The sequence below is a fragment of the Gallinula chloropus genome, assembly GCF_964237585.1.
Source record: "Gallinula chloropus genome assembly, chromosome: 18".
NCBI classification, from domain to species: Eukaryota; Metazoa; Chordata; class Aves; order Gruiformes; family Rallidae; genus Gallinula; species Gallinula chloropus.
Genome location: NC_140103.1, coordinates 6,874,267 through 6,899,395, shown reverse-complemented (window position 1 = coordinate 6,899,395; position 25,129 = coordinate 6,874,267). Strand labels below are relative to the sequence as shown.

Below are 25,129 nucleotides of genomic sequence, written 5' to 3'. Positions count from 1 at the left end.
GACAGACGTTCCTGCCCAAACCCTTTGGGCTGAGCGAGAGCTTCCAGATAACATTCATCCCTGCAAAGGTTTGCACCACAGTATGACAGCCCCGAGAAATCAACCTCCTGCCTGGGAGGGAGGGGTGCTAGCCCGGAGGTAAAGGGCCGGGTCACCTCATTTCCCTGTCATCTTGGCACCCCAGAGGCGAGAAAATCCAAGATCCACACTGCTTTTGGTGTCTCTGGTACACCCAGCACTCATGAGGCACCTCCCACACCCCCACATCACACCCCCAGCCCAAAGGGAGGAGAGCAGGGTCACACAGTGTCTGTGGGAGTGGGGGCAGTTTGGAAAGAGACTGCCTTAGCTGCACGTCAGGGAAGTAATTCAGGCTCAGCTCTGAGCTAGTAATTAAACTCTGAAAATATCTCCCCTCCTTAAAAAGGAAGCAAAGGAGAAGAGCCGGGGGGAATGGAGAAGAGCAGGGCCCTGCTCCCTGCAGCACCAGCGTGCCCCATCCCTCCAGGCATCGTTTCTGGGCAGCGTTTGCATGAGCCTTTGGCCCAATTCCTGGAGGGAAAAGGTCAAGTCCAGTGGATCCCCTCCTGGTCTCGGGGCACGGGTACCTGCCAGCCCTTGCTTCAGCCTTTATCAGCTCATGACACAAAGTGCAACCCGTCTGGGGTCACGGGGCAGGCAAGGGCAGGGGATGCTGCCGGCAGCTTTGGGCACCACAGTCCAGCACGCCCCTGAGTGTCTCAGGCAACCAAAGCTGCAGTTCGGATTACAAGGACCCAGACTTTGTGAGCAGAGTTATAGCTAAAAAATCCCACCCTTGAATCACAAATCAGAGGTGTAAGGAACCAACAAACCCAGCCCAGCCCCTGCAGCAAGTTTTGTTAACCAAACAGGAGACCACTCACACTACCTGCTCTGGTTCCCAGGTGACCTCCAAGGATAGCTCCTGGATGGCTCCTTGTTTAAGAAAAGAGCTGCACAAAGCCTTTCTTTTTAAAACCCCACACACCAGGTTCCTTCAAGGGCATAACCCAAGTGCTGAGTTTCCAGCTTTTCAGGGAAACTCACTTATTCAAAGCAAATTACAGATATCACACAGATGAGAGGGGTTCAGCTGACACCCCAGAGACAGGGAACGGTACCTGAACATCCCCAACATTGCAACCATCAGCCTTGGTCTCAGGTTTGCTGGTTTTGCCCTTAGGGACTGACTCCCCACAGAGAGCATCATCCCCAGGGAGAATCATCTCAGGAAGAGTCCAGCCACAAACAGCACTACTAAAGCACGCCAAGAAGGAGACGCAGACAGTGGGATCTCTTTGACAGACCTTTATTAGCAGACTGTTCCCTACATGAAGAATCCGAGTTAGATTTGCATTATAACAATCTGTGGTTACAGCTACAAAGATGGTTGTCATTTTGCATTGATTTTTGCATTCTGATATTCGTATTCCCGTTAGGCCACATTGGTAGGAAGGAGCCACTGCAGAATGTGTGACAGGTCTCAAGAAGTGGGGGGTGGGAAAAAAATCATATCAAGAGTCGAGGTTAGATTTCCTCGTGGGTAAGTACTGACAGCACCAGCTGGTCAAGGCAGAGCCTCACCTGGAAGACTCTCCAAGAACCATCACAACGTTGTCAGCCAAAGGATCAGCTGCTGAGTGCTGGGAAATCCTGCTCCCATCTCCCAGGCGCTTCCCCGCAGCGTGGGTTGCACACCAAGAGCACCGGTACGGCAGGAGGCTCTGCTGATCCAGCCCCAGAGCCCATCTCCAAGTGCAAGTTTCCTTCCATCTCACTGGAAACTTGTATTTTCATCAGTCCCTGAGATTTCTCCCCTCCCCCCCTCACCAAAATAACTCCCCAAGATCGCTCTCAAGTAGCCATTGTGACACCCAACATACTCAGACCTTCTACTTCCCGACTTCAGCCACCCTTCAGCCGTGCACAGAGGCGATTCCGAAGTAAGGCGAGCCTCACTGTGCACCCTTCTCCCCTCCTCCCACGGTACTGCTTCCTCACCACCTCCCTTCGCTCCTATGGCTTCTTGCTACAAAATTTCTCTGTGCTGAGGTCCTCCAGCAACACCCCCAGACATGGGAAAGGCAGCTGGAGCCCCAAAGGGAAGGTACATGAGGGACCCTCGCAGCCCTTCCCACGACTCAGCTGTGCGATGTGAGAGAACAGATAGAGAACTTTTGAAACCAGGAGAAAAACACGAGCACAGTAACAACATTTAAACAAGTCTATAAAAATAGTCTGACACAACTCTGTTCAAATAAATACAAAATAAATATGCTTTAAGCAGTAAAACAGTGGAATGCAACGCTGGTCCGTTTTGCCCAAAACAAAAAGGTGGATGAGGATCTCCCTGGCCTCAGAAGCCAGATCCTATCAAATCAAGTAGCACATAGTGCAGCCAGAGAAATTTTAAAGCCATCTCTTTCCCTTAGCCTTGTGAAAAGCACCCTTTGAAAGAAAAGCAAGCACATCTTCAGGACTGAAAGCTCACCTCTCCCAGTGACAACCAGCCCCTCTCCCTAACGCCCTCTCCCCCAACAAACATCCATTCTCCTGACTTGGGGACTCCATCCTGCTAATGCAAACCTGAACATCGATCTACAACGAGGTCTAAAGAGATAGATAGCAGCGTAGGCACGGGGTTTGGAAAAGGTCCACCAGCTATCCTCGGCACCAGGCAGAATGGAATTCAGAGGTCCATGCAACGCTGCACAGGGGCTCTCATGTCGTGCTGGGAGCACAACTGCACAGGAGCTGTGAAATAATTGTCTTTTGTTCACTAAAGCCATGCATCGAGGTGCCGGTCCACCCGGGGCTCTCCTGCCTTGCCCCTTCCAAGCCCCTGCTGAGTATAACACAAGCCAATCCCGGCATGCAAAGGATACAGGCGTGCAGGCTCTAGTCTGCTGCTTCTGTTAGTAAGTGCATCTTGTTAGTGGGTTTATGAGACACACTTAAACCTATAAAAAATAAATAATCCTAATTCTTCATCAGGCTGGCCTAAGCAACCTTCAGCCTGACTGGACAAACCACTGCCCACCAGCCCTCAAAACCAGTATAGTTCAAAAGTTACATTTCATGTCAAGTCTTGGAAGCAGAACATGAATGTCTCCTACCCAAAGGAATATATGTAAACATAAGAACAAGCCTGGTGTGGCAGCAGCTCCTACACGAGGTTTGTACAAATTGAAACGATGGGTAGGAAGTTGAACAACTGAATGGAAAAAGCAGCTCTCTGAATGGAAAAAGAAGCTCTTTCAGCAAGTCAGAAGGTGCTCATCTGCAGGCAAACAGCTCTGTACAGGCAACACGCTGAAAGAAGAGCTGTTACTCCAGCCTCTGCTACTCTGCCATGCTGCTGGAAACAGACCTCAGCAGCTTGTGCCTAAAGATTCTCCTGGGAGTTCCCCTCCCAGTATCCCAAAAGGCCCAACAAAAAAGGACCACGTGATGGTTTACGTGGAGCTCTGAGTAGCAAGATGGCAAAGGACACCAGATCCTCCCCTCTCCCTTACTGACTCACAAACTATCCGAGTTTTCACAGCTTTGCTTAGTCAGCTTAGTGTCAACACATTCACAGAATGAGAGATGGCTATACGTCTTGGGATCGCACCCCAAGATTTCAGAGTTCAAAGTCCTCAGCATCTCCTGGTCACCGTGACTGCACACCCAGAGTCATCTTCAAGTTCTCATAAACCACGTAGCTGATGCTCACAGCTGGGATCACCTTCATGAAGTTTGGTGCCAGACCCCGATAAAGGCCAAAGGCTCCCTCTGTCTTCAGAATGTGCTTAAACAGTCCCCTCATCGTCACTTCGGGAGCACCCTCCACTGAAGCTGCAAGAGGGAAAGCCACAATCAATAACTCAGCCTACGTGGCAATAACATTTTTAAGGTAACACCTGTCCCAAAGAGCAGTTCTGATTCATGTCCACAGAGCAAAGGTGCTTCACTGAGGCCAGCATCTAAATTCTCAGCCACACTGCATGTCACACCCATTTCCCCAGACCACTCTGCAGATGCTGTCAGCACAAAGCTCCTGATGTGAGCAAAACAGACCCTCTGTCCTGGAGGTGCTCAGCCCCAGACACTAAGGGCAGCACAAAGTCCACTGTCCTCTTACAGCATGGCAAACAGCCCACTGCTCTGCTGCACAGGCCAGCTAAAGCTGTTGTCGCAATGTTTGCTCCAGAGGACCTTTAACCTGCTCAGAGACCATGACAGAAGATCCCACCGTTCCCAGAAGTTCTCACCTTGGGCCTGCATACGTGTCCTCACGAGGGCCAGTGGGTAACTGGCAAGCTGTCCACAGGTACTGGAGATGGTGCCACAAGCCAGCAGGACAAAAACTCCAGGGTCAGCACTGTTGACAGCATAGCGCTGCAACCAGGCGTTTTTTAGTGTCTGGAAGGAACAAGCAAGATGTTAGCAGTGAGGAGGCAACCAGGAGACTATCACATTACAGAAAAGATCTACCAGAAACGCCCAGAACACTGTGTACAAATTCAGCCAGAAGCTTCAGGCTTCTCAAAGCTGTTGGAGCTACTGTAGTGCCCAGGCAAAAAAATAAACCCTCCTTGAAATCTTCTGCCACAACTTTCTCATTAAAAAAAGGGCAGGTAAGAGACAGTACATGATGTTGACTAGGAAAGGAGAATCACTGTACTGAATTATCATTTAGGCCATTTCTGGCTAAAAATCCTTTTGTGCCCCTTAAGGCTGATCAGGAAAGCTTTGAAAAATTACTCAAACTCCTGCAGTAACTGACATGTGAGACAGCAATGAAAGCTACACGAGCAGCACAGCTCTACAAAGGGTTAAAGGCTCCATACCTCATAGACTGCCAGGTCAATGCCAGCATATGGAATGATTCCCAGCATATTGGGGATGTAGCCTTTGTAGAAGGCAGCCATTCCTTCCTTCGAGAGGATGTTTTTGGCACAATCCAACATGCCTGAATATTGCCCTGTCTTCCTCAGAGCCATCCGTGTTTTCAGAACCTACAAGACAAGAACAAACACCATGAAGACCTACAGGAGAATCAAGAGCAGAAAAAACATAACATCACTCTTAGGATGGGCAGGACTACAGCAGGCATCACATGACCAGCATTACCTGGTATCACCTCTGAGAACTCATTAAGCTATCGCAGAGGTAGTGTTCTACCCACGTATTTGCCCCTCAGGACCTTGCCACACACCCTCCCAGCCCGAGGGTCAGCCACCTGCCTCACCTCCATCGGGTAGATGCTGCTCTGTGCAATGGCCCCAGCCAGAGAACCAGCTAACAGCCGCTCGTGAATCCTCAGCATTTCTTGGTCGGTACCAATGAACCGCTTGATCTGTGGAAGCCAAAGGAGACATTGAGGCTCAAGGACTCATCTCAGCCTCTTTCCCTTGCAGCTTGCTTCTTCCGCAAACCCTTCTGCTGCCCCATTTCTCTGCGCCCTTTTACTCACTTGCTCGTAGGCCATGAACTTAATGGCAGATTCCGGTGCAATCTTCAGCACGTTGATGCCATTCCCTCGCCACAGTGACCTTGGTCCCCCCTCTCGGATCATCTGAGTAAAACCGCCAACGATGCACATGTTGTTGCTGCGGGAGGCATGGACCTGGGGGAGAGAGAGAGCACGGGCTTGGATTAGTTCCAGTCCTGATTACGCCAGCGCTACGTTTTTCTGTAATCCAGGGACAAAAGGGCGCTTTTCTATTTACCCAGAGGTTTGCCAAGGCTTTAATCCCTTCCAAATAACTTCTACAATAGGAAAGCAAGCTTCTTTTCTCTTCTTTTTTGTGAAGTCTAATGTTAACTAATGAGTCTAATCGATATCTCCCACTGGAATGGGAGGAAAGGTTAAATAGGCAACTCCTGTACCTAGCTCGGGATCAGGGTAAACTTCTCTGCTGGCTCCAGAGCAGGTACAGTGACAAAGCAGGCTAAAATCAAGATCTTGCAACCTCTTTCTAACACTGATAATACCGAGTACCAGCTCTGCCAGCTGACCACCACATCCACGTCATCTCTCATGACCTTAGGATCTCTCAGGGGAACACAGGGCTTGACCTTGTTGTTTCACCAAAACCCAAGCTCTAAACCCCAAGGCTCTCACTATTGATAGTTGTCACATGTCTCTGTATTTTTTTCTAGGCAATGAAGAATAACATTTTAATACAACTTTGATTATCCAAAGAATCTAAAAAGCTTTTAGAAATAACCAATATAGGAGCGATGAGATTGGTCCTCACCAGAGTGCTGTACTCCACTACTATCATCTCCAAGGCATCTCTTTGCAAGAATGTTAAAGGAATCTGCCTGGGTATTCAAACAAACCAGAATCGCTCTATCATACCTGCATGAGCACTTTCAAGCGGTCCAAGGGAGCCGTGCAGGTTCTGGACACGGCACCTGCACCTCCACCTGCAACCAGGTGTCTCCACCACATCCCTGTCTGCCTCTCTTCCACTGTGAACTCGTCAGGGACGGTCAAATTCTCTCCAACATCAAAGATCTGCAAGAAGCATAAGGTGTTGAGAAACGTTTCATCAGCTGGTGATCTTGACAAAGCTTTATGGCTCTTTATCAGCACAAAGTGCTGAAGTGCTAGAGAGGCTTATTCCAAGTCAGCAGCTTATCTACAGCCATTAACTGACGTGTCTGGCCACAGGAACTGCTGCTGCTGCAGCACATCACAAGGGTAACGGTCCCAGTTAGAGATTTCTGTCTAAGGAGCTGGCAGCTGCTGAACATTTGTCTGCATTAAAGCACCATGGTGGATCAGAGTAAGGAACAAAACGACCCACTGCAGGCAGCTGCACGGCAAAAGAGCTGGACCTCTCTGGAACCTTCTGAGCTCGCAGCCAGTTTCATCTCATTACATGCTATTTACACACGCTGAAATGTCTCCAGGAGGGACGGCTGCCTGTCAGATCAGTTTCCAGTCTTAACAGGTCCTGAACCAGCAGGGACTGGTCACTGGTATGAGTTCTCAGTGGTGCAAGCCAAGGGAACACCTTCATCCTCGTGCAGCTGTTATCACCTATGCCAGAGGCTTCAGAAGCCAAGCCAGTGATAGGTGGCAAGATAACAGGCTGGGACAGGAAGCGACTGGGCTCCTAGGGCTACAAGGCATCTACTGAGCCATGGAGAGAAAGATGGGGACTGCAGATAGCAGCTCCCAGGGGTCAGGACTGACTGAGCAGCAGGATCTGTTACAGAGGAGCCGTTTCTCACCGTGGAGTGCTTCCAGTACAGGATGATTTCAGGAATGTTCTCCACTGGGTGCAGCAGGTGATAGTCTCGCCACTCATTCCAATCAATTGTCATCGTCCCATTTTTATCCATGCTAAAAAGATTTATCATTAGATGAGTACAGACTCCCACCAGGTGACAAATTCTCCCTCCCCTTCCCTTTGATTATTCAGGCCCACGCCAAAAAAAGCTTTGCAAAAGCAGCTACTGAAAGGCTCTAAAGAGACACAAGACAAAGCTAGGAAACCTTGTGTTCACCAAACACTGAAGAGAGGTAGAAGTGGGCTCCCTTTTTCCTACCCTCTCTCTCCCCTTTAACTGACCCACAGGAATAGCTGCACCCCCTCCTACCAAACTTAGGCCAAAATAACTGACACTGAAGGGAAAATAATACTTACTAGGTGACAGGACCCCAGAAGTGTCCCGTCCTTATTCTGACACACAGGCAAACACACAGAGGGGAGGTAGCAGAGGAAAGAGAGGAAAAAAACAGCACAAATAAGTGGTTGTTAACATGTTAGTGCCACATGCATAAAGCACTCAGCATTTCCAAAGAGCAACTGCACAGTCCCTCTCCAAAGCAGCAAGCTCCGGGCAGCAGGACAACCAGACAGGGATGCAAGTCAGCTGGGGTGAAAGAACTACCCCACAGCAGGTCAGCAAGAGAAGAGATTATGAGCTCTCCATAATGCACCACGATGTTATAAGTGTCAATCAATGGAGGAAAAACAAGAAATAAAGAAAACAGAAGAGCAAAAGGCAAAAAAGGGAGGAGCTGAAGTCTCTGAGAAGCATTTACAGGGTAGAAAGAGCAGATGGGTTTGATATCCCTACATGTCCTTCTAACCCCTTAGCAGTAAAGCAGAGCCAGCTGGATCCTCACCTCTTCAGTATCTTCTCAGCCTGCTGTTCTGAGATCTTGACTCCCAGGTCACGAAGAGACTGTACAATCTCCTGGGCATCAATGCGGCCTGCAAAGAGAGCCAGGGAGCTCAAGTACACCTGTTACAAGCTAGCACATGCACTAGTATGTTCACAAACATCAGAATGGTGTTTACCATCATTCTTCTTGTCCAAACTCTTGAAGACCAGCCTCAGCTTCTTTTCATGATCTTGGAGATAGTGAACAAATTCTTCAAAATCCAGCTGTCCATCCAGGTCCTTGTCTCCAGCCTTCACAATTTTCTGTTCAGAAAACAAATCAAAACCTGTCAGTCCCTTTGTTCATGCAGACAGGTCTGCCCCTTCTTCCACCATACATAATTTCCTGTGGGACACTGACTTTTCCTCCAGAAAGCAGTCAACAGAACTATGAAGATTCCTCAAAGAAATTTGAGCAAAGCAGTAGTGTAGAAGAGTCACCTGATTCTACACAACTGTTTCCCCAAGTTTGTTACACAGATGAAACACCTCATGCTTTTACCAGGAATATTCTGTTACTATCACATGTCTAATCTCAGTCCTCATGAAGGTTCTTGAGCCAAGTGTGAGGCAACAGATTCACATGAGTGAATCATAAAACCTCCAAGTAATAAAAAAAAAGCCTGAACAGGAGAAGGAATTTCATGCTTGCTGCAATCCTTAGAGAAGTCAGCTCCCTCTGGCGATAACTAACTCCAACCAGAAAAAGCCTGCCCAGCTCTAATGGACACAGCCAGAGCTAAACCCCCCTATGAACTGGTCTAGGCATCCTGGAGCGATGCGCTTTAATTACACGAGTTTCCATGGGATACACACAGAATAAGAAAAGGTTCTCAGTAGGACAAACCTAAAATCAAGATCTGACTCTGTGCCAGACATCTAGGACAAGGTAAACGACTAATTAGCTCATTGCATGGGGCAACAGCATATGGACTGTCCTATCTAAACACACGTGGATACTTGTTGACAGGAGAGGTGATCTCTGGACTGCAAGAATGTGGCTCAGGAAGTTCCCGTTCCCCTTCTTGTTCAGTCACCTGCCTTTGACAGCCTGGAAGTCTTTTACAACATGAATCAGTCGGCAGCACTACAAGGTGTGTGATTCAGTCTACGGCACCACCTAGTTTTGTTGTAGTTCTCGTAACACTTGTGCCAAGGGCAGGTGGGTTGTTGAGGAGGATGGAGCGAAGATCGAACACACTGTTCACCGCTACTCTGTTCAGTATTTAAGCTTCGGAGACAACAGGCAAACCTGAGCTACTGTGGTATCTCTTCACCAGTCCCCTCTGTAAGCCTCAAGTCTTCATGTCAATGTCATTTTACAGGACTTCAGTACTAAATACTTCACTAATTAATTTTTCACACCCCACCAAGCGCTGTCACTGCAGCCCTCACACTACAAGGATTGTTCCTAATAATTTATGCACCTTAAATAAGATAGCTGTCACAGCTGCCCTGACCTTTGAGGAGTGCCCAGTATTCTTAACCTGCAATTTATCATATGACTGTTGTAAAGTTCAGATATGACCCCACATTCAACTTGTGTGCTAAAGATAGACCAACACCCCTCGCCTGTCAGCAGGTTGGCCTTCAACAGCTGAATCAGGGCTTCCCTCTGATTGGCAATCCCCAACCAGTTGGCAGGCACTAATAATTTGGAGACACTGTAAGAGAGAAGTGACCATGCAACTGCTCCTGTCCCCTCAGCACAGCCCCAGCAGCCACAGAGGTATGTGATGAGCGATCAAAGAGTGCAGCACCGTGCCTGCCCACTAGTCACCTTCCTCCAGGATCACAGAGCAGAAACGCTGTGAGCCTGTCAAACACTAACCCACAACACGTGTGAAGGGTGAGAAAGCCGAGCTCCCAGCATCTCCTCCAGAGATACAGACAAGTACCTGCCTGCAGCGCTCTGCCTTTAGCAGCAAATACGAAATCTCTGTAGACAGAACCTCTTGTTAACAGCTACACCGGCTGCAGACGTTTCTATGGTCACCCACACAACACACCGTGCCTGCGGCACGCTTCGGGACCCCACACATCTTACACTCCCTGTTTGTGTGTCCACACAAAGCTAGAAATGCCCACCCAGCTTTGCTGTCAATCATCAGCTGTTTGGCAGCCCAGTCACGAAAATCACAGCAGCAGCAGCAAGCTGAAGGCGAGGGCTGAGATACAGTCAGAGCTCTCCGCAGATTCAGGGCATCTCCCTTCCGTGGCCAAGGGAAAGGCTCTTGCACAACCTCCCCCAGCTCAGCCCACTCACCGCCACCAAGCCCATCTCCAGCTCACAGCACAAACCCGCTCACCTTCACCGGGGCAAGACCTGCATCAGCCTGAGCTGACACCAGATTACAGGGCTCCGGTCAGGGGAGGGGGGTGGCGGGGGCAGGAGGAAGGGTGTTCGGGAAAGGAAAAGGAAGAGGATGTGAAACTGATTTGAGCACACCGGTTACAGCAGAGGAATTCAGAGAACATCTTTTTTCTACTTAACTTTTCGTAAATCAGCTGGTTTAAACTAAACACTCTTAGGGGCACCGAGATCTCATCAGATTCGAGCCAGGGGAATCAGAAAGAAAAGAGTCCACCCTGCTTCAGCTACCCCTGCCACGAGGCAAGAGAAACACGTCCATCCCGTTCCCAGCCGTTACGACACAGCAGTCTTGAACTTGTCCCCCCTCTAACCAGCCACCCGGGGTGCTGGAGACCACCCCTCCACAGCTAGCTGGCTCCCACTCTTTCCCCCCTCGGGGCCATACCTGCTTCCACTGGCGGTAGGTGGAGAACTCCTGGGAAGGAATGAAGAGGCTGAGTCGGAAGATGGATTTGAGCTCAGCAGGCAGACCCTTCGACTCAAAGTATTCAAACTCCGTCTGCGTCTCCCCGAACACCGGCACATACAGGCAGAGGCAGAGCATCTTTCTGAGCCGGAGACGCGGCTGCCCTGCTCAGACCCACCGGGAAGGGAAGTAAAACTGACTGATTCCCTCGAGGTAATTTCAGTACGTAGTGGAAAGGAAATGCCAGCGAGTCTTATGACACATGCCTATGAGCAAAGCCGGCTCTGGTGGGATTGGCTGTTCAAGCCCTGCCCTTCTACTTAAAAGGGAAGCGGTGGCTGTACAGTCCCACCCAGCTGCCAGCAGATCGGAGGAGGAGGCGTGTTAGCTGCCTCCTGTAACACTAGGCTCCCACTAGAAAGACCTTACATCACGCGCTCAATGCAAGTTAACTCTTACCAGCTGCTTCTTTTCACCCAAGAGGCTTTGGCCAACATCTGAGATGCTCACTCACTGTTCCTTACATCCAATCGGTCCTTTCTGATCCTGTGCTCACCATTCCAGGGATTTACATGCACAGCACAGTAGGGACCAGCCTTGATCATAACCTCTCCCACCATGTAACACAGGAGGACTCTCCATGACTCTCCATGTCTATCTTTTCCCAAAATTCTTCCTCTAAAGCACAGCAAGTGCAAGATGCCACCCACTTACTGCTTTCATACACTTTTGGGATATCTAGCTTAAACAAAAGCCACTTCTATAAGGTTACTTCGCCATGCCACAGTCGCTAAGCTTTGGCTGAAGTCCTCCCAAAACCACTTGTGGCAGCTAGGAGCAGGCAACCCCTGCATACCAATGTCTCCTTGGCAGCACGCAGGAGTTACTAATACAGGCAGCAATAAAGCCTGCGGAGGGGCTTTGCCATTGTGCTGGGTACCCAGAGAACCAGCAAAACCAGGGCAAGCTTCAGAACAGACCCAGTTCCTTCAAAGCCTCCTAGCTAAGCATCCATGCAGCTATTACAACAGGTTACTGGTTTTTCTTCCTCTCCTAACTACAATTAACCCCAGCAGCTGGATACACCCTATAATGAGAAGCAGCCAGGGCAGAACAACACTTTCCAGTTTCTACCATTGACAATTTAACCGCTTTGTAAGCAGGTTCCCGAGCTTTCATCGGGAGCAGGGCAGGCCGAGGAGGGAGCGTGGCACATGCATCATTCAGTGCAGGTATAATGACAGGCGTCTGAGCATTGAGTGGAGTTTGATGTATGGGATAACACCCAGCTCGACAGCCAGAGTAGAGAAGTGCAACAGGAAGCAATCTGCTCAATGAGGAATTACTGATTGCTGACATGGATATTAAAAGAGTTAAGAGTCAAAGAGAAGCTATCACACAAGGATGATGCAGAAGCCCACGACCCGTAACCAAAACACCAGAATCCTGCTGCTCTGTGAAGTAACACAGCAAGTTTGCCAGACTGGTTTAGACTGGCCCAGCAAACAGCCTTCCCCAGCACTGCGGCCACGGCCACATTCTCTTGTGTTTGCTCTGCTGAAACAGACCTCCTGGCCGGTGCAAAGTCCAAGAAGCCTTCCTCTCCTCAGAGCCTAATGCACAAGGGGCCTTTACATCTTTAACCAGGTTATTTTGTTCCACAGATTTAAACAGAGGCCAAGGTCTGTAAGAAGGTCTTTGTGGAGCTTCATGTCAATCACACAAACTGGGAATATTTAACCCAGGGCTTTATTTCAAGGATTTTTATTTTTTTTAATACCTCACGACTCGCAGCAATTCGGTACCCTTGAGAATCGTGACCTACAACGGTTTCCTACGCCCTCCCCCATCACCTCACCTACCATGGCACTGCTGCTGTTACCTAACCAGGCTTAACCTACTCCCTGCTGACGTCTCTCAGCATGGAAACAGGATCTTCTCAGGGGCTCCAGATCCTCTTAAAGATCAGCTGCAGCAGCTCACTCCATGCACGCCAACAGCACGCCCCAACCTTCCCACCCAGCACGGTCTCACTGCAAGCAGCACCCTAACGCTACGCATCACCAGCCAAAAGCAAACACTTCCAGCGGCCTGAATCCCAGTAGTAAGGGAATAAATGCAGCCCAGAATCACCCCACCAAGCCTTGAGATCCTCCAGAGTCCTTCCCACGAGTTGCCAAGCATCACTATTATAGCTGCTTTGGCAGCTCGGTTGCTATGCCAACATGATGCAGATTTTCCTAATAAACTCCATCTAGAGTTGGCAGCCAGAGACAAAAGGGAAAATCTGCACATTTTAGGAAAAAAAGCCCTACTGCCTACGTCAGAGGAAAGGAGAAAGGCAAGGAAGTTAAGAAAGCGGATTTTAAGCAAGGTATTAATTACAGGACAGTGAGCTAAGATGGAAAGATAGATTACAAATGAAGTTTATACCAGCAATTCTAGCTATAATGACAAAGGAAACTTAAAGAGGCATTAACGGGACTTTAGATTTCACCCAGAATAATGCTGGTAAACCTGGAAGTACTCAAAAGCAAGACAGCTCTCCAAAGCTGCAGGGATCAGTGCTGCTGGAACACGACCGGTATGGGGTCATCGCCCAAGTCCCAGCACATACAGCCTGTCATGTGTCTGTACTAGGGCTTCAGCCTGAGCTATGGACAGTATATCCTTCATTAGCACTAGCTATTCCTGATTAAACCAAGGACAGGGCACAGAGCTCCAAATAAAGTCAGTCCTTTCAAGTCACTCCTCCCTGATATTTCATCCATCCACCAACCATCACTGCTGCGAATGAAGCCCGAGCTGGACCTACGTACCTCTGGTCAATGCAAAGCCAGCCTAGCTCACACCCTCCTGCACTGAAGGGTCACTAGATGATCCATCTGCCATCCACAGAAAGCTCACTTTTCTTGCCATCAGGGAAGCTGCAAACTCATTCTCTGTTTTATTTATAGGATTCAGTTCTTATTTAAATGCTTCAGGAGTTACCAGTTTCAACTGGTAACCCTGCCATTCCAGCGCTAACCTTTCCAAGTCATTTGTACTCTTCTAGGCATCCGTTCTATCACCAGTTTACTACATCAGCTCCAGAAGGTACCTCCCAAAGAATGGGAAGATGCAGCCATACAAGGAGCAGGAAAGTATGCTGTTTAATTTGGAATTTACTTTGCTAAAAAAGTAAGTCTCTAAAAATATCAAGTGCCAGGGAACGTCACAGCCACATAGCTAATGTCCTCCTCCCCAGGCAAAGAGCTTTCTGGGCAAGAACACCGTGGGCTGGAGAGAGAACTGCTACTGCCCCAAGTTTTCACTAGGTCCTGCTGACTTGGTATTTTTTAATTTCTGGAAACTAGCTTATAATTAATTGTGCAGTACAGAAAGTCCTCACAAAGCACAAACAAAGAGCGTGAAGTGGATGAAGGAAGTGGGTTAATCATTTAAGAGACCCCAGCAGAGCAAAGAGCTGCAGGCAGCCAAGACTGTGCAAGAGGAAGGATAGAGACCGGGGAAGGCAGACAACACTCCATGGTATTTGACATAAAGGTAACCAGGAAAGGTGACCTGTTCCACTGACAACACACAGATCCAAAGTTACAAGTCCAGATGATGACATCAGGGGCAGATCATACCTCTCTCCTGTGTACATAAACCCAGGGGCCAACACATCGCATCTGCAACCAGGGTGTTTTTTCCTCCCACATTTGTAGAGACAGCCTCAGGTTGCAATTGTTACTTTCAAGCAAGGATCCCAGCAGAAACACGCCAACTGCAACGTGAAGATTCATAAGCCAAAGCTAGGAAGTACCTCAGGTCAAATTTATCCATACATACAAATTCCTTACAGGAATCCGAGTGCCAGGCATGAAGTTCTGTGTGGTTTGAGCAGACACACAGTTGCAGGAGGTTTTACACCACCGAGTGGCATCCCAGCCAAGAGACTTCTCCCAAGGTCAAAGACATTCAGTGGCAGAGAACAAAAGCCACGTGTCCCACACATTTTTCTTTATACACCAAACAATGCTGTTTGCTCCCAGTGGTTCATAATCTACCCCTAAGGCTGTACTAGACTTTTTGCAACACTTCTCCTTCAGGCAGGTAATTAAGAGCACAGATATCTGATCAACCACGGACAAGTCCTTGCAGCTTAACAAGTTGCTGTCCGTCAGGCTGGCTGCAGCATTAGCTGTCCTGAACTGCAAGGTAAAAACATATCTGCATAATCCTCAACAGAAGAGCTTTACACTGTGTTTTACTTTACAATCAGGGCAGGCTAAAATTACACACTCACAACCTTATAGCAGATGGGCAGTTACTTCTTAACCCATAACAACTCCATTTTACAACATCTTTATCCTTTGGGTGCTTCTCCATTAGGCAATTTTAGGGTTCCTGCACTGCCAAACTTCCCAGGGTCACACAGGAAAGAGGAGATGGGTATCAGGTCTCAAGAGAAAGCTTCATTTGCAGGTGTGAACAGATGGACTCTCCCAGACTGAGGGACCATTGTTCCTTGTAAGACACCAGAGATTTTCAGCCTGATGCTTTCAAGGTTTTCATCACAACCCCCTTCAGTTCTGAGCCTCTGTCCTTCTTCAACCTCTATGCACAAAAGTCCTCCTCAAAACCCACAAGCTCCTCTTTTTGCAGAGGATGTTGAGCGCCAACTGCTAACAGGAGGGACGAAGGCAAAGTCCCTGCAGATTTTTCAGTCTGATTCAAGCAGGGTGTGGCTTCTCCTCCCCAGAACGTGAAATGCCCATTTCCATTCAAAACGGAGGCAGAAAGGACATACATCCCCTCTACAACCTGAACCTGTTTGTGTGTGTGTGTGTGTATCCACGTTTTAGAGAGAAAGCTTACAGCCACCACCACACCCGATCCCCTGCCAACCGAGCTGGATCCTGCAAGTCACGCAGCCCTAGTAGCCCTGCTGCAGCCCTTCGACACGACCCCAACTCCCACCACTCACGGGGGCTTTTCCTGACTCCTTCTCTCCTGATGCCAGGTCACACCCTTGGTCTTAAACCACATATAGTCAGAGCTGACTGCACCATCCTCAGGACAGACAGACAGCATTCCCCTGCAACAAAAATAAGCCAGAACTGCAGCCAGCCAGCACTACACCCGGAGCAGAGGCACTGAACTAAGCAGCTTTTGTTCGCCTGCCCCCAGACAAAGCCTCACCGGTTATTCTCCACCAACTGTGTCACCCACCACCTCCCCATTCTCCCACACCACACCCCCCCCCCTCGGGAAGTTCCCATCCTCTTGCAGACTTTAGTCTCTCCCTATTGCCACCCGCTCCCAAGGGACCAGCTTCCCTCTCTCTTCCGGGCTGTGCCATTCAGGTATCAGAGCTGGTTACTCATTTGCTCCAAACACGTTAGCTTCCCGAGGCATTGCTGAATTACCAGAGACTGACTCCAGAACATTTTAGGATCTATGAGATGCTCTGCTGGTTTCCCACGCAGGGGTGGGACCCGCCACTAACCTGCATTATCCTTCCCTGCCCTCTCAGTCATGCTTCTTACAGTTTGCCCAGGAACCTTCGAGATGCCTGTACTCCCCCTCGCCCCTAAACAGCATTTCCCCCCCTCCCTCTTGGAACACTACAGAAGGTTAGATCACCTCTTTCCTCCTTCAGTCATTCCCACCCCCACCCCATATTTCCCCTGTAGCAAGCAAACACCCTGAACTCTGCTCCCTTTTGCTGTTCCACTCCCCCCTTCCCAAACACACACACACATACACCCCCAGCTACTCGCACACTCCACCTGCAACACCCCTACTCCCGGAAGACCCCACACTCAGCTGTCGTGTTCGCCAACCCCTCGTCAGGCCCCTGGATATCCCGTTACCTTTGGAAAATGCTCTGCGGGTCCAACCACCAGTAGGATAGTTGGTCTCCTTTCAGTGGGATCAGTCCCTCTGTCCTGTGGCTTCCCCAACATCTTTGGCCCTTTCTCCCCGGGGCCTGGAAGTGGGGTGGTGTTTCTGGCCTCATCCTCTTTTTCATCTGCAGGACCTTGGCATATGGCCCTGGGAAGGAAGCTAGACAGAAAATGCCAAAGGGTCTGCAGCATTGCTGCTCCAGAGAGCGTCCCAGGCAGGGAAACCCTGCGCACTCAGGAGCTGCCGGCTGCCAAGGATGATGTGACTGCACTACCAAGCACCCCCGAGACGGGAATCAGCACGGCAGCCAAAGGGAGGTTCAACCCAGCAACTCCACGGGCTCAGATTCTTTACAGACCGCTCCTGCGGACGCTTCCTGCCTTTTGAAATTGCTGCTACTGCAGTCGTGCGTGGCCTGACAAGCAGCTCATTGTACCAGAGCCTCAGAAATCTGATGGCAACAGACAAAGCACAAGACTCCTGGCACGGAGAAGCCGAGATGCTGGAGACTGCTTGGACAGAGAAGCCGAGACGCTGCGCCTAAGAGGAAAGCTAAAAATGAACCTCTCTGAGAGAAGCTTCTCAGAGCTGCCAATTAACCCGCGCATCCCGGCTCATCCTAACGGCACATCAGACGAGCAAGCGAGGCTGAACACCCAGGCTGCGTCCCCACTGCAGCAGTGCCCAGCCAATCCTGGCTCCCAACACTGCGGTGCTCCGGAGCAAGGCAGCGCGCGCAGCCAGGCGGGAGCGCGCCCTCGGCGCGGGAGGCACCCCGCAGAGGAGCGCGCCTGCCAGCTCCATCGGGCAGGTGCAGGGCAGGGAGGGCAGGCAGGGCAGCCATCCAGAGCACAGAACCCACAGCTCAGACATGATTCGGCAGCATAGGATGGTCCGAGGTGTGTACATACCCGCTTCTGGGGCTCAGCAGCTCCGGAGGCAGCTCTTTGTTAGAGCAGCAGATGGTTCTCCGGAGAGAAGCCGGCTTTCACCAGCCATGGCTGAATTAACCTCTAACTGCACCCTCTCTCCCTGGTCTATTATAGTCTCATCCGTCACTCGGTGCTGCATTGTGCTGCTGCCATTTGGCTTTCGGCGCAACACAGCGACACGCTCACACAGCACTTATGGCTATTCATCTATGCAAGACCTAATAACGCTGTGGTTAAACTACTGCCCATCAGTCAGGCAGGCCGAGTTCTGCTGCAGGAGCCTGTAGCTGTATAGCCACGGGCAGAATTAGCCAGAGCAGGACCAGGAGCACACACCAATATGTAAGCACAGAACACACAACAGCCCATGAATTTCAGCAAGAAACCCCACATTTCCCACTGCTCCCAGAGCAGCAGTTGCTTGGTCCCAGCCACAAGGCCAGGGCTCTCGGCCTCCTGACCAGGACAGTGCCAGAAGTCAACCCACCTCGGTGATCTGAGCAATGCATCTGGCACAACATCAGCTGGAGACACTCAGGGCTCATTTCCCATTTCAAAGTACCAACAACCTAGTTGGTAGTCCTAGATTCTTGTCTGCCTTTGGCATCTACAGACAGAGGGCACTGCATGCCTCACTTCCCAAAGTACAGTGACTGTGCTCTGAGAGAACGGTCCAGGATTCTAACGTGCAGGATAAATAAGCACAGACTCCAGCTTCAATCAGCCAAGGCTCCCTACACACAGAGGCACCATGAGCAGAGAACCTCTGTTTTCAGCTTTCAACTTCCGAGAGCAACAGCCTGCAGGAAACTTTTGCTTCACAGACATTAGATATGAAAACGCAATCCAAAACCTGGAAGGACCACAAGCTCTAAGCAGCCAATTTGCAAACAGATTTGAGAGGCAGAATATTCAACATCCCACTTAATAACGTGCTCGTGTTGAATTCCTTTAGCCAACCTGAGTAATGGAAGAAGCAAGAGACAAGTACGTAGATGACATCACATTAAATAAAGGATTCTTCTGCAAATACATTTCAGAATTACTATAGAAGGAAAAAATGCTGTTTAATTAGTGTCCACATACAGTACACAACAAAGTTTTTTACCTTAAAACTTGACATGTACAAAAAAGTTAACAAAACAGAAAAAAAGTTACAAAATTCAGAGGCAGCAGCACTGGGGCTGGGGTGGAGGAAAGCCCTGTCCCTCTCTAAGGAACGGCACAGTCCAGGTTTAGTTGGGATGTACTCAGAAGCCCAGGCACAGGCAGTGGATGGTGAGGAATTTTTGTCATGCCTCAATTACCTTGATCTGCTGCCAGTCATCACAACTACAAGCACAGAAGTTAAACTACTTTCTAAGATGCAGCGATCAGGTCCTTTAAGATGACATTTGAAAGTTTCACACACTTTCCAGCTAGAGGAAGAATCACAGAATCATAGGGGTTGGAAGGGACCTCAGGAGATCATCGGGTCCAACCCCCCTGCCAAAGCAGGGAGCTAAGCAGGTTTTCTGAACCGGGCATAGCTCTTCCAGATCAGCTTCTATGAGCCTGAGGGTGTCACCTCACAAGCAGCTGTGAACTGATCTGAAGCTTACTGCTGCTAAAAGATCTTGTCTCACACATCCAGATCAGCTCTGCACTCACCTTGCTCCCGTGCCAATAACCTCATTAACCCAGCTGAACATCAGAGTGCTTTCTGCCGAGGTAACCAGTTGGGGCTACTCATGGAAGGGGTCCAGAAAAGCATGACTGCCTGTGGAAAGGGCATGAGAGCCACCCGCTGTGACAGCAGGCAGCCTGGCACCATCGCAACAGAGCTACAGGCCACAATACAGGGGGGCAAACCACCCAAGAAGGACTTTGGGTTTGTCCTCAGTGGTCCCTTAGTGCTGGGCTGCTACTCACAGGGACCCACTAAAGTGACTCGTGTCACCCAATGTGAGGTCTCACAGTTGCTCTGCATGGCAGGGACCCCATCTTCCTTTGTTCACACAGGGATTGCACAGTAAACTAATAATTTGTGCAAGAGATTGCACGCCTGGGGTGCAATTAAAGCAGAAAGGCAGCAATGCTTCCTTGGCCTTTGTCCTCACTAAAGGAAACCGCAGAGGAACTGTGCCACCGTGCAGCTCCTGGAGAACAAACAGGCTTTTCTAATCATATTTACGGGGTGGGGGGGGGAAATCAAAAATTCTTTTACCAAGTGGGGAATTTTATTAGGTCAGAATAATAAACCCAGTAATGGCAAGATGATTATAGCCAGAGGCAAGGCAACTGCTCTCCTACAGGGAATTCGTAGGAACCTATTTTGCATTACCTTACCAAGAGCGCCACAAAGCCCATCACTCACACGTTAAGAGGCAGTAAATACAGCGAGTCTAGCCTGAACAGGGACACAAAGGAACAGGGGAGGAACAAAGATTTGCTTTTTCTAGCAATCACAAGCGAACACCTAGGCCACTACCAAACAGCGTTCCCAACCTAGGCTTTGTTAGGAGACAGCCAGCCCTCCGATTCCAGCCGTTTCCATGAAACAAGCCCAGGATTTTGAAGGCAGAAAAATGCTGGGACTGATCTGAAAGCTGATTCTTGGCCAGCACACCGGTCCCTGGGGACAGAAGGCGCCTGTGGCAGCTGGCCTCAGAGTCCTACACCGCCAAAACGGAGAGTCAGTAGATAGCCAGAGGAGAAGCCGGCAGTAACGTTGTGTAACCTAGCCAAATGGAGACAAAGGAGACAGAAAAGAGCAAGAGTGTCACAGGCTTTGCTTAATTAAAACAGTATTTTCCTGGTGCTGCAAGCTGTCAGAGGGAGGTTGTTTCAAGCTGCAAACCCGCGGTATCTTGTATCCCCTTCATCCACGTCACACCGGCCACATCTCCGTACCTGCCAAGTCTGAACCTCCAGGTTACAGCCGGGCACTTGCCCCTCCAGCCCAGCAGTACCAGGCACAAACTCTGTGCTTTAAGATGGCTTCTAGAAGCCTTCTGAGTAAATGCATAGCGTTTTCCAGCAAGAATGTGAGCCTCACCACCAGACAGCTAGCTAACACGTAAAAAATGCAGGAGGGAGGGCGAAAAGAAAGGGGGGCAGAGGGAGGGGAGCTGTGCTCAGAGCAATGACCCTTCTCCTCTTCTGGCGCAGGAAGAGCTGCCGCTGCGGTCGGTCGTCGTCTCCGGTTCCTTAGGTGACCCCGCAGGAATCAGGGGTGACTCATCTCCTTTGGGAGCTCTCCTGGAAGCACCCCGAGGAACGCTGCCTACATGTGTGCCACCCAAAGATAGCACCCAGCCCACCCACGGGGACACCACCCTCCCCCCCAACCCATGACTGTCAATTACCTCTTATCTTTTCAAATGTAATTTCCAAAAGATGAACATGTTAGTACTTCCCACTTTTCAGAAAGCCAAAGTTAACCCTGTGTGGTGCTTACTGCACCAAGCCCTAAAACCTAAACATCTTGGCTGCTGCTGCTTAAACATTCAACCACATTAACATAGGGAGCCACAGCATCCACCACTGAATGGCACAAAAGGAGTCCAGATGCCCTTGTTATAGGAACCGTGGCAGAAGGAATGAGCTATTCCAGCTGACATTAAGGCACCCCAGGGGGCAGTGCCAATACAGAGAGACGGCCAGGGAGGGGGAAAGCCGCAGCCACTGCCCAGAACAGAGAGTTCCACTGAGGTCATGTTTTATCACAAGAAGAACCTGGGATTGACCAAGAGAAAGGGCATCCCTTGTACCCAGAAATCAGAAAGTCAGCTTCTCTGAGGGGGGACCTCATAAATGTTTATAAACATGTAAAGGGTGAGAATCACGAGGCTGGAGCCAGGCTCTGCTCAGGGATGGCAGCAATAGGACAACGGGCAGCGGGTGCAGCTGGAGCAGAGGAAGTTCCATGTGAATATAAGGAGGAACTTTTAACTGTGAGGGTGACAGAGCCCTGGGACAGGCTTGGAGAGAATGTGGAGTCTCCTTTCCTGGAGACATTCAAACCTGGATGTGTTCCTGTGTGATTTAGTCTGGGTGATCCTGCTCCGGCAGGGGGTTGGACTAGACGAGCTTTTGAGGTCCCTTCAACTCCTAACGATCTGTGAGCTAGGAGAAGAGCTAGTGAGAAATTATGCCCCTGCGGCAGGCCAGGCCCAGGCTCGCTCTCCCACAGCCCTGCTCTCCTCAGGCTAAAGGCTGCAGATTCACATACCAAACAGCTTGGTCTTTCCGAGGAACTCACCATCTAAAAATTTCAACAATTTCTCTTAGAGCAGAATTCTCTGCTGTAAGCCACTGCAGCTGCCAGAAGCTTCCCTGCAGCTCGCTGCACATAACTTAGAAAATCTAAGACATCGCTGTTGCCTTTATGTTGACACCAGTTATCACAGCTATGCTCCTCCAACGGAGACAAAGGCTGGAGCATCATTAGCGTGCGCTCATGTCCCACATTCAGAGGGACAAATATAGCAATAGGACATGAACAAGAACAAAGACTCATTAACTGTTTGCTACAAGTAGACCTGAAAGAAAAAAAAAATTCCTTCTCCTCCTCCCAGCAATGTATCATGTTGCAATATATGCAACAGGGAGCACAGAACTACAGCATCCCTGCTTTGTAGGGCACTCAAACATGAGACCAAGTCCTTATTATGGCTTTGATGTCATTTTATTAACACTTAATCAAGCATTTAAGGGTTCTGCTGAATATTCAGCTAGATTTATCAAAGGTTTTGCTGCTTTAAAAAAAAAATTAAATCAATCAAAAGAAACAATACACATAGTGAGGTCCAGGGGTTTTTTTACCTGCACTTGTCTCAGTGCTCTGACTAATGCTACAGATGAGGATAAAGAAACATTTTCCACTACTTATCAAGGCATCTAGCCCTGGTCTCTAAATAATGCCCCACAGAAAGACCAACCCCCCCCCTACACAGGCACAACCAGTTGCTCTGGATCAGTTTTGTTGTTTCGGTTCACTACAGCTCTGGGGACTGTACAGGAATTCACTTCACAACCGAGTTCAGAACACACCATCCTGCTGGAAACAGCACCGTCCTGGACACGCAGGATGCCCTTCTGCAGGAGAGGCTGTCGTGCAACCACGCTGACATTTCAAACTGACATGCTGCAGTCACAGTTGCACCTGCATCGCACAAAGGTCAGCCTGTATCCTTCATTATCACTCTGCAAACAGCACACAGGGCCAGCTAAACAAACCGAAGACCCACCAGCCTTCTCCAGTCTGCTGCAAGGTAGGACAGAAAATGAACCTGGAAGAACATTGCAAGGCTGCATCTCTGTTATATACCTGGTCCTGTATGAACACGAACACAAAGCAATACTTGCTTCATCCACAATTGTTTGTTTATAGGCAAGGTAAACTTACACAAGAGCAAGTTTCTCTTGTGTAAGAACACATCTAAGAACTCACTTCCAATCTGACCCTCTGAAGGAGTGGACATGCACTGCCCAGTTTAATCCATTAATCACACTAAGGCAGGTCTGATGACCAGAGACCAAGTCTGAGTAAAGACTTTCCCCGTCGTGATGCGAGATTCCCTGGTCTCCAGCATCCCCCTCCTCCTGCCATCCCCATAAGGCCTCTGGGTCCAAGCAGAGGGACAAAGGCAGCCAGCATGCCAGCAGCACCCCAACATCCACTCCCACAGCATACCCTTCAGTCGAGCAAACCCCTCTTGCTTTAGGAGGCTGCTGGCCAAGGCTATTAACAACCCATGCCATGCTGAGTAATGTGCTTGTGCCGAAGCCAATCCCTGTATTTCTTCTCAAAGCCTTTGCTGTGGCTGTCAAGAACTCATTTGACTGATTACAGAGAGTTTTGTGTCTTTGGCATGCCTAACTGAGTGATGGTAACAGAACTCTGAATTCACACCAGCTCATCCACTGACCACAAGCTTGGACTGCAATTGAATCACTGACCTACAGTTCTGCTCTTGCACCAGATTTCCCCAGTGCATGAGAACAGGCTCTTCCTCAAACCACACACTTCATCTACAGAGAGAAGGAACAGACCTCTGCTCCCCACACACCTGCAAACATCTGTTCCGCTCACTGGTTTAATAATGCACATTATAGATAAAGGTGCTCAGTCACTGCCATGTTACTGACAGCGGAGTCACCTGGTGTTACACCGGGTCTGGGAATCTGCATTTGTCCTTTGGGATCAGTCAGGAGAGGGGTGGTTGAGAAGCTGTTGGCAAATGCCCTTCAGCAGAAGGGTATCAACTGGGATTGTAGACTGTAATGCAGCTCCACCTGTGCAATACCACCTTGTGTTGCTCAACCCTTCACAAGGAGTTTTGACAGCCTCGCTCAAGAAACCACAGCTGCCCAGGAGGATTCGAGACACACAAGCCATAAAGATGTATCTAAACATACATAGGTTTGGAGAGAGAATTCAGTCTGTGTTACAGAACAGGATCAGAATTTTGGCCTTTTTACCATAAACAGACTTCTGTAAAGCAACAAAAACCTCAGGTCCCCCTCTTCCAAGTGACTGGGTGGAAAACAGGTGAAAGCATCACACCAAAGATTCCCTGCTTCCTCCAGCCCTTACACAGAGGATCTTGGTGTACTGTGCACAGTGTAATTCAGAGCATTCCAAAGTCAGAGTCTGAAAGAAGAATTAAATGATGTCATGACAGAAGGTATTGATCAGAAATAAGATTAAACTTTTTTATGATTGCAAGCACTACAATAGATGAAGTTTCTCAACCCACCCATGGAGTCACTTGTGAAAGAGCTGATTAAGTATTCCAGACACAACATGGATACAGCATTCTCTGACAGCTGGAGGGGGCTGGGATACGTACGTAAAGAGCAAAGCCTTTCAGAGGAGAGGCCTGAAGCAACCAGAATGCTGCAGAGTTGGACCTGCACCACTGCAGCCAGCTTCTTCCAGACATGTGAAGAGCGAAGAACAGGACTCCTGTGAGAGTTTGGACAGCCAGAACTTGGAGATCAAAGAGGAGGTACCAGGCTAGGAAAGAGGTGATGAAAGCAAACGTGAAGATTTCAGCAGAACAGGAGCTGACGTAGTTTCACACCGGGAAGCTGATACCAAAGCAGCAACAGGCAGTCAAATATATGAACTTGGAAGAAAGCATCACAAGGCCAAGGAGGACATCATAGTTACAGCAGAGGCAATGCGACAGTTGCAACTGAGGAGAGACAAGGGTTATGTTTGCTCTCCTCCAAGCCAAGAGAGTTAGTCCACCAGCAGATGCTCAGCACCACCAGAGAAGAGGCTGCTGCAAACAGAGTTCAGCACTTCAGCCTGTCTCACGGCAGTTGGGATGAAGTCCAACA

At 49.4% G+C, this 25,129-nt stretch overlaps 1 protein-coding gene across 1 annotated transcript; it reads right to left on the bottom strand.

The window, feature by feature from the left end:
• Positions 1-2,210: 2,210 nt before the first annotated feature.
• On the bottom strand, positions 2,211-11,190 carry SLC25A25 (solute carrier family 25 member 25). The gene is made up of 10 exons (XM_084272517.1): positions 10,950-11,190; positions 8,328-8,454; positions 8,153-8,240; positions 7,252-7,363; positions 6,371-6,529; positions 5,480-5,632; positions 5,255-5,362; positions 4,854-5,021; positions 4,275-4,425; positions 2,211-3,858 (listed from the first exon to the last, which is right to left on the bottom strand). Exons 1-10 carry the CDS (start codon positions 11,106-11,108, stop codon positions 3,674-3,676), a joined length of 1,410 nt encoding a protein of 469 aa, XP_084128643.1. The 5' UTR covers positions 11,109-11,190; the 3' UTR covers positions 2,211-3,673.
• Positions 11,191-25,129: the final 13,939 nt, after the last annotated feature.

Coding starts and splice junctions, on each gene's coding strand:
- SLC25A25 (XM_084272517.1), bottom strand. CDS start 11,108: ATGCTCTGCCTCTGCCTGTATGTGCCGGTGTTCGGGGAGACGCAGACG. Junction 5,363..5,479: donor AGTTCATGGCCTACGAGCAA/GTGAGTAAAAGG, acceptor TGGCTTCCACAG/ATCAAGCGGTTCATTGGTAC. Junction 4,426..4,853: donor TTGACCTGGCAGTCTATGAG/GTATGGAGCCTT, acceptor TGTTCCTTCCAG/ACACTAAAAAACGCCTGGTT.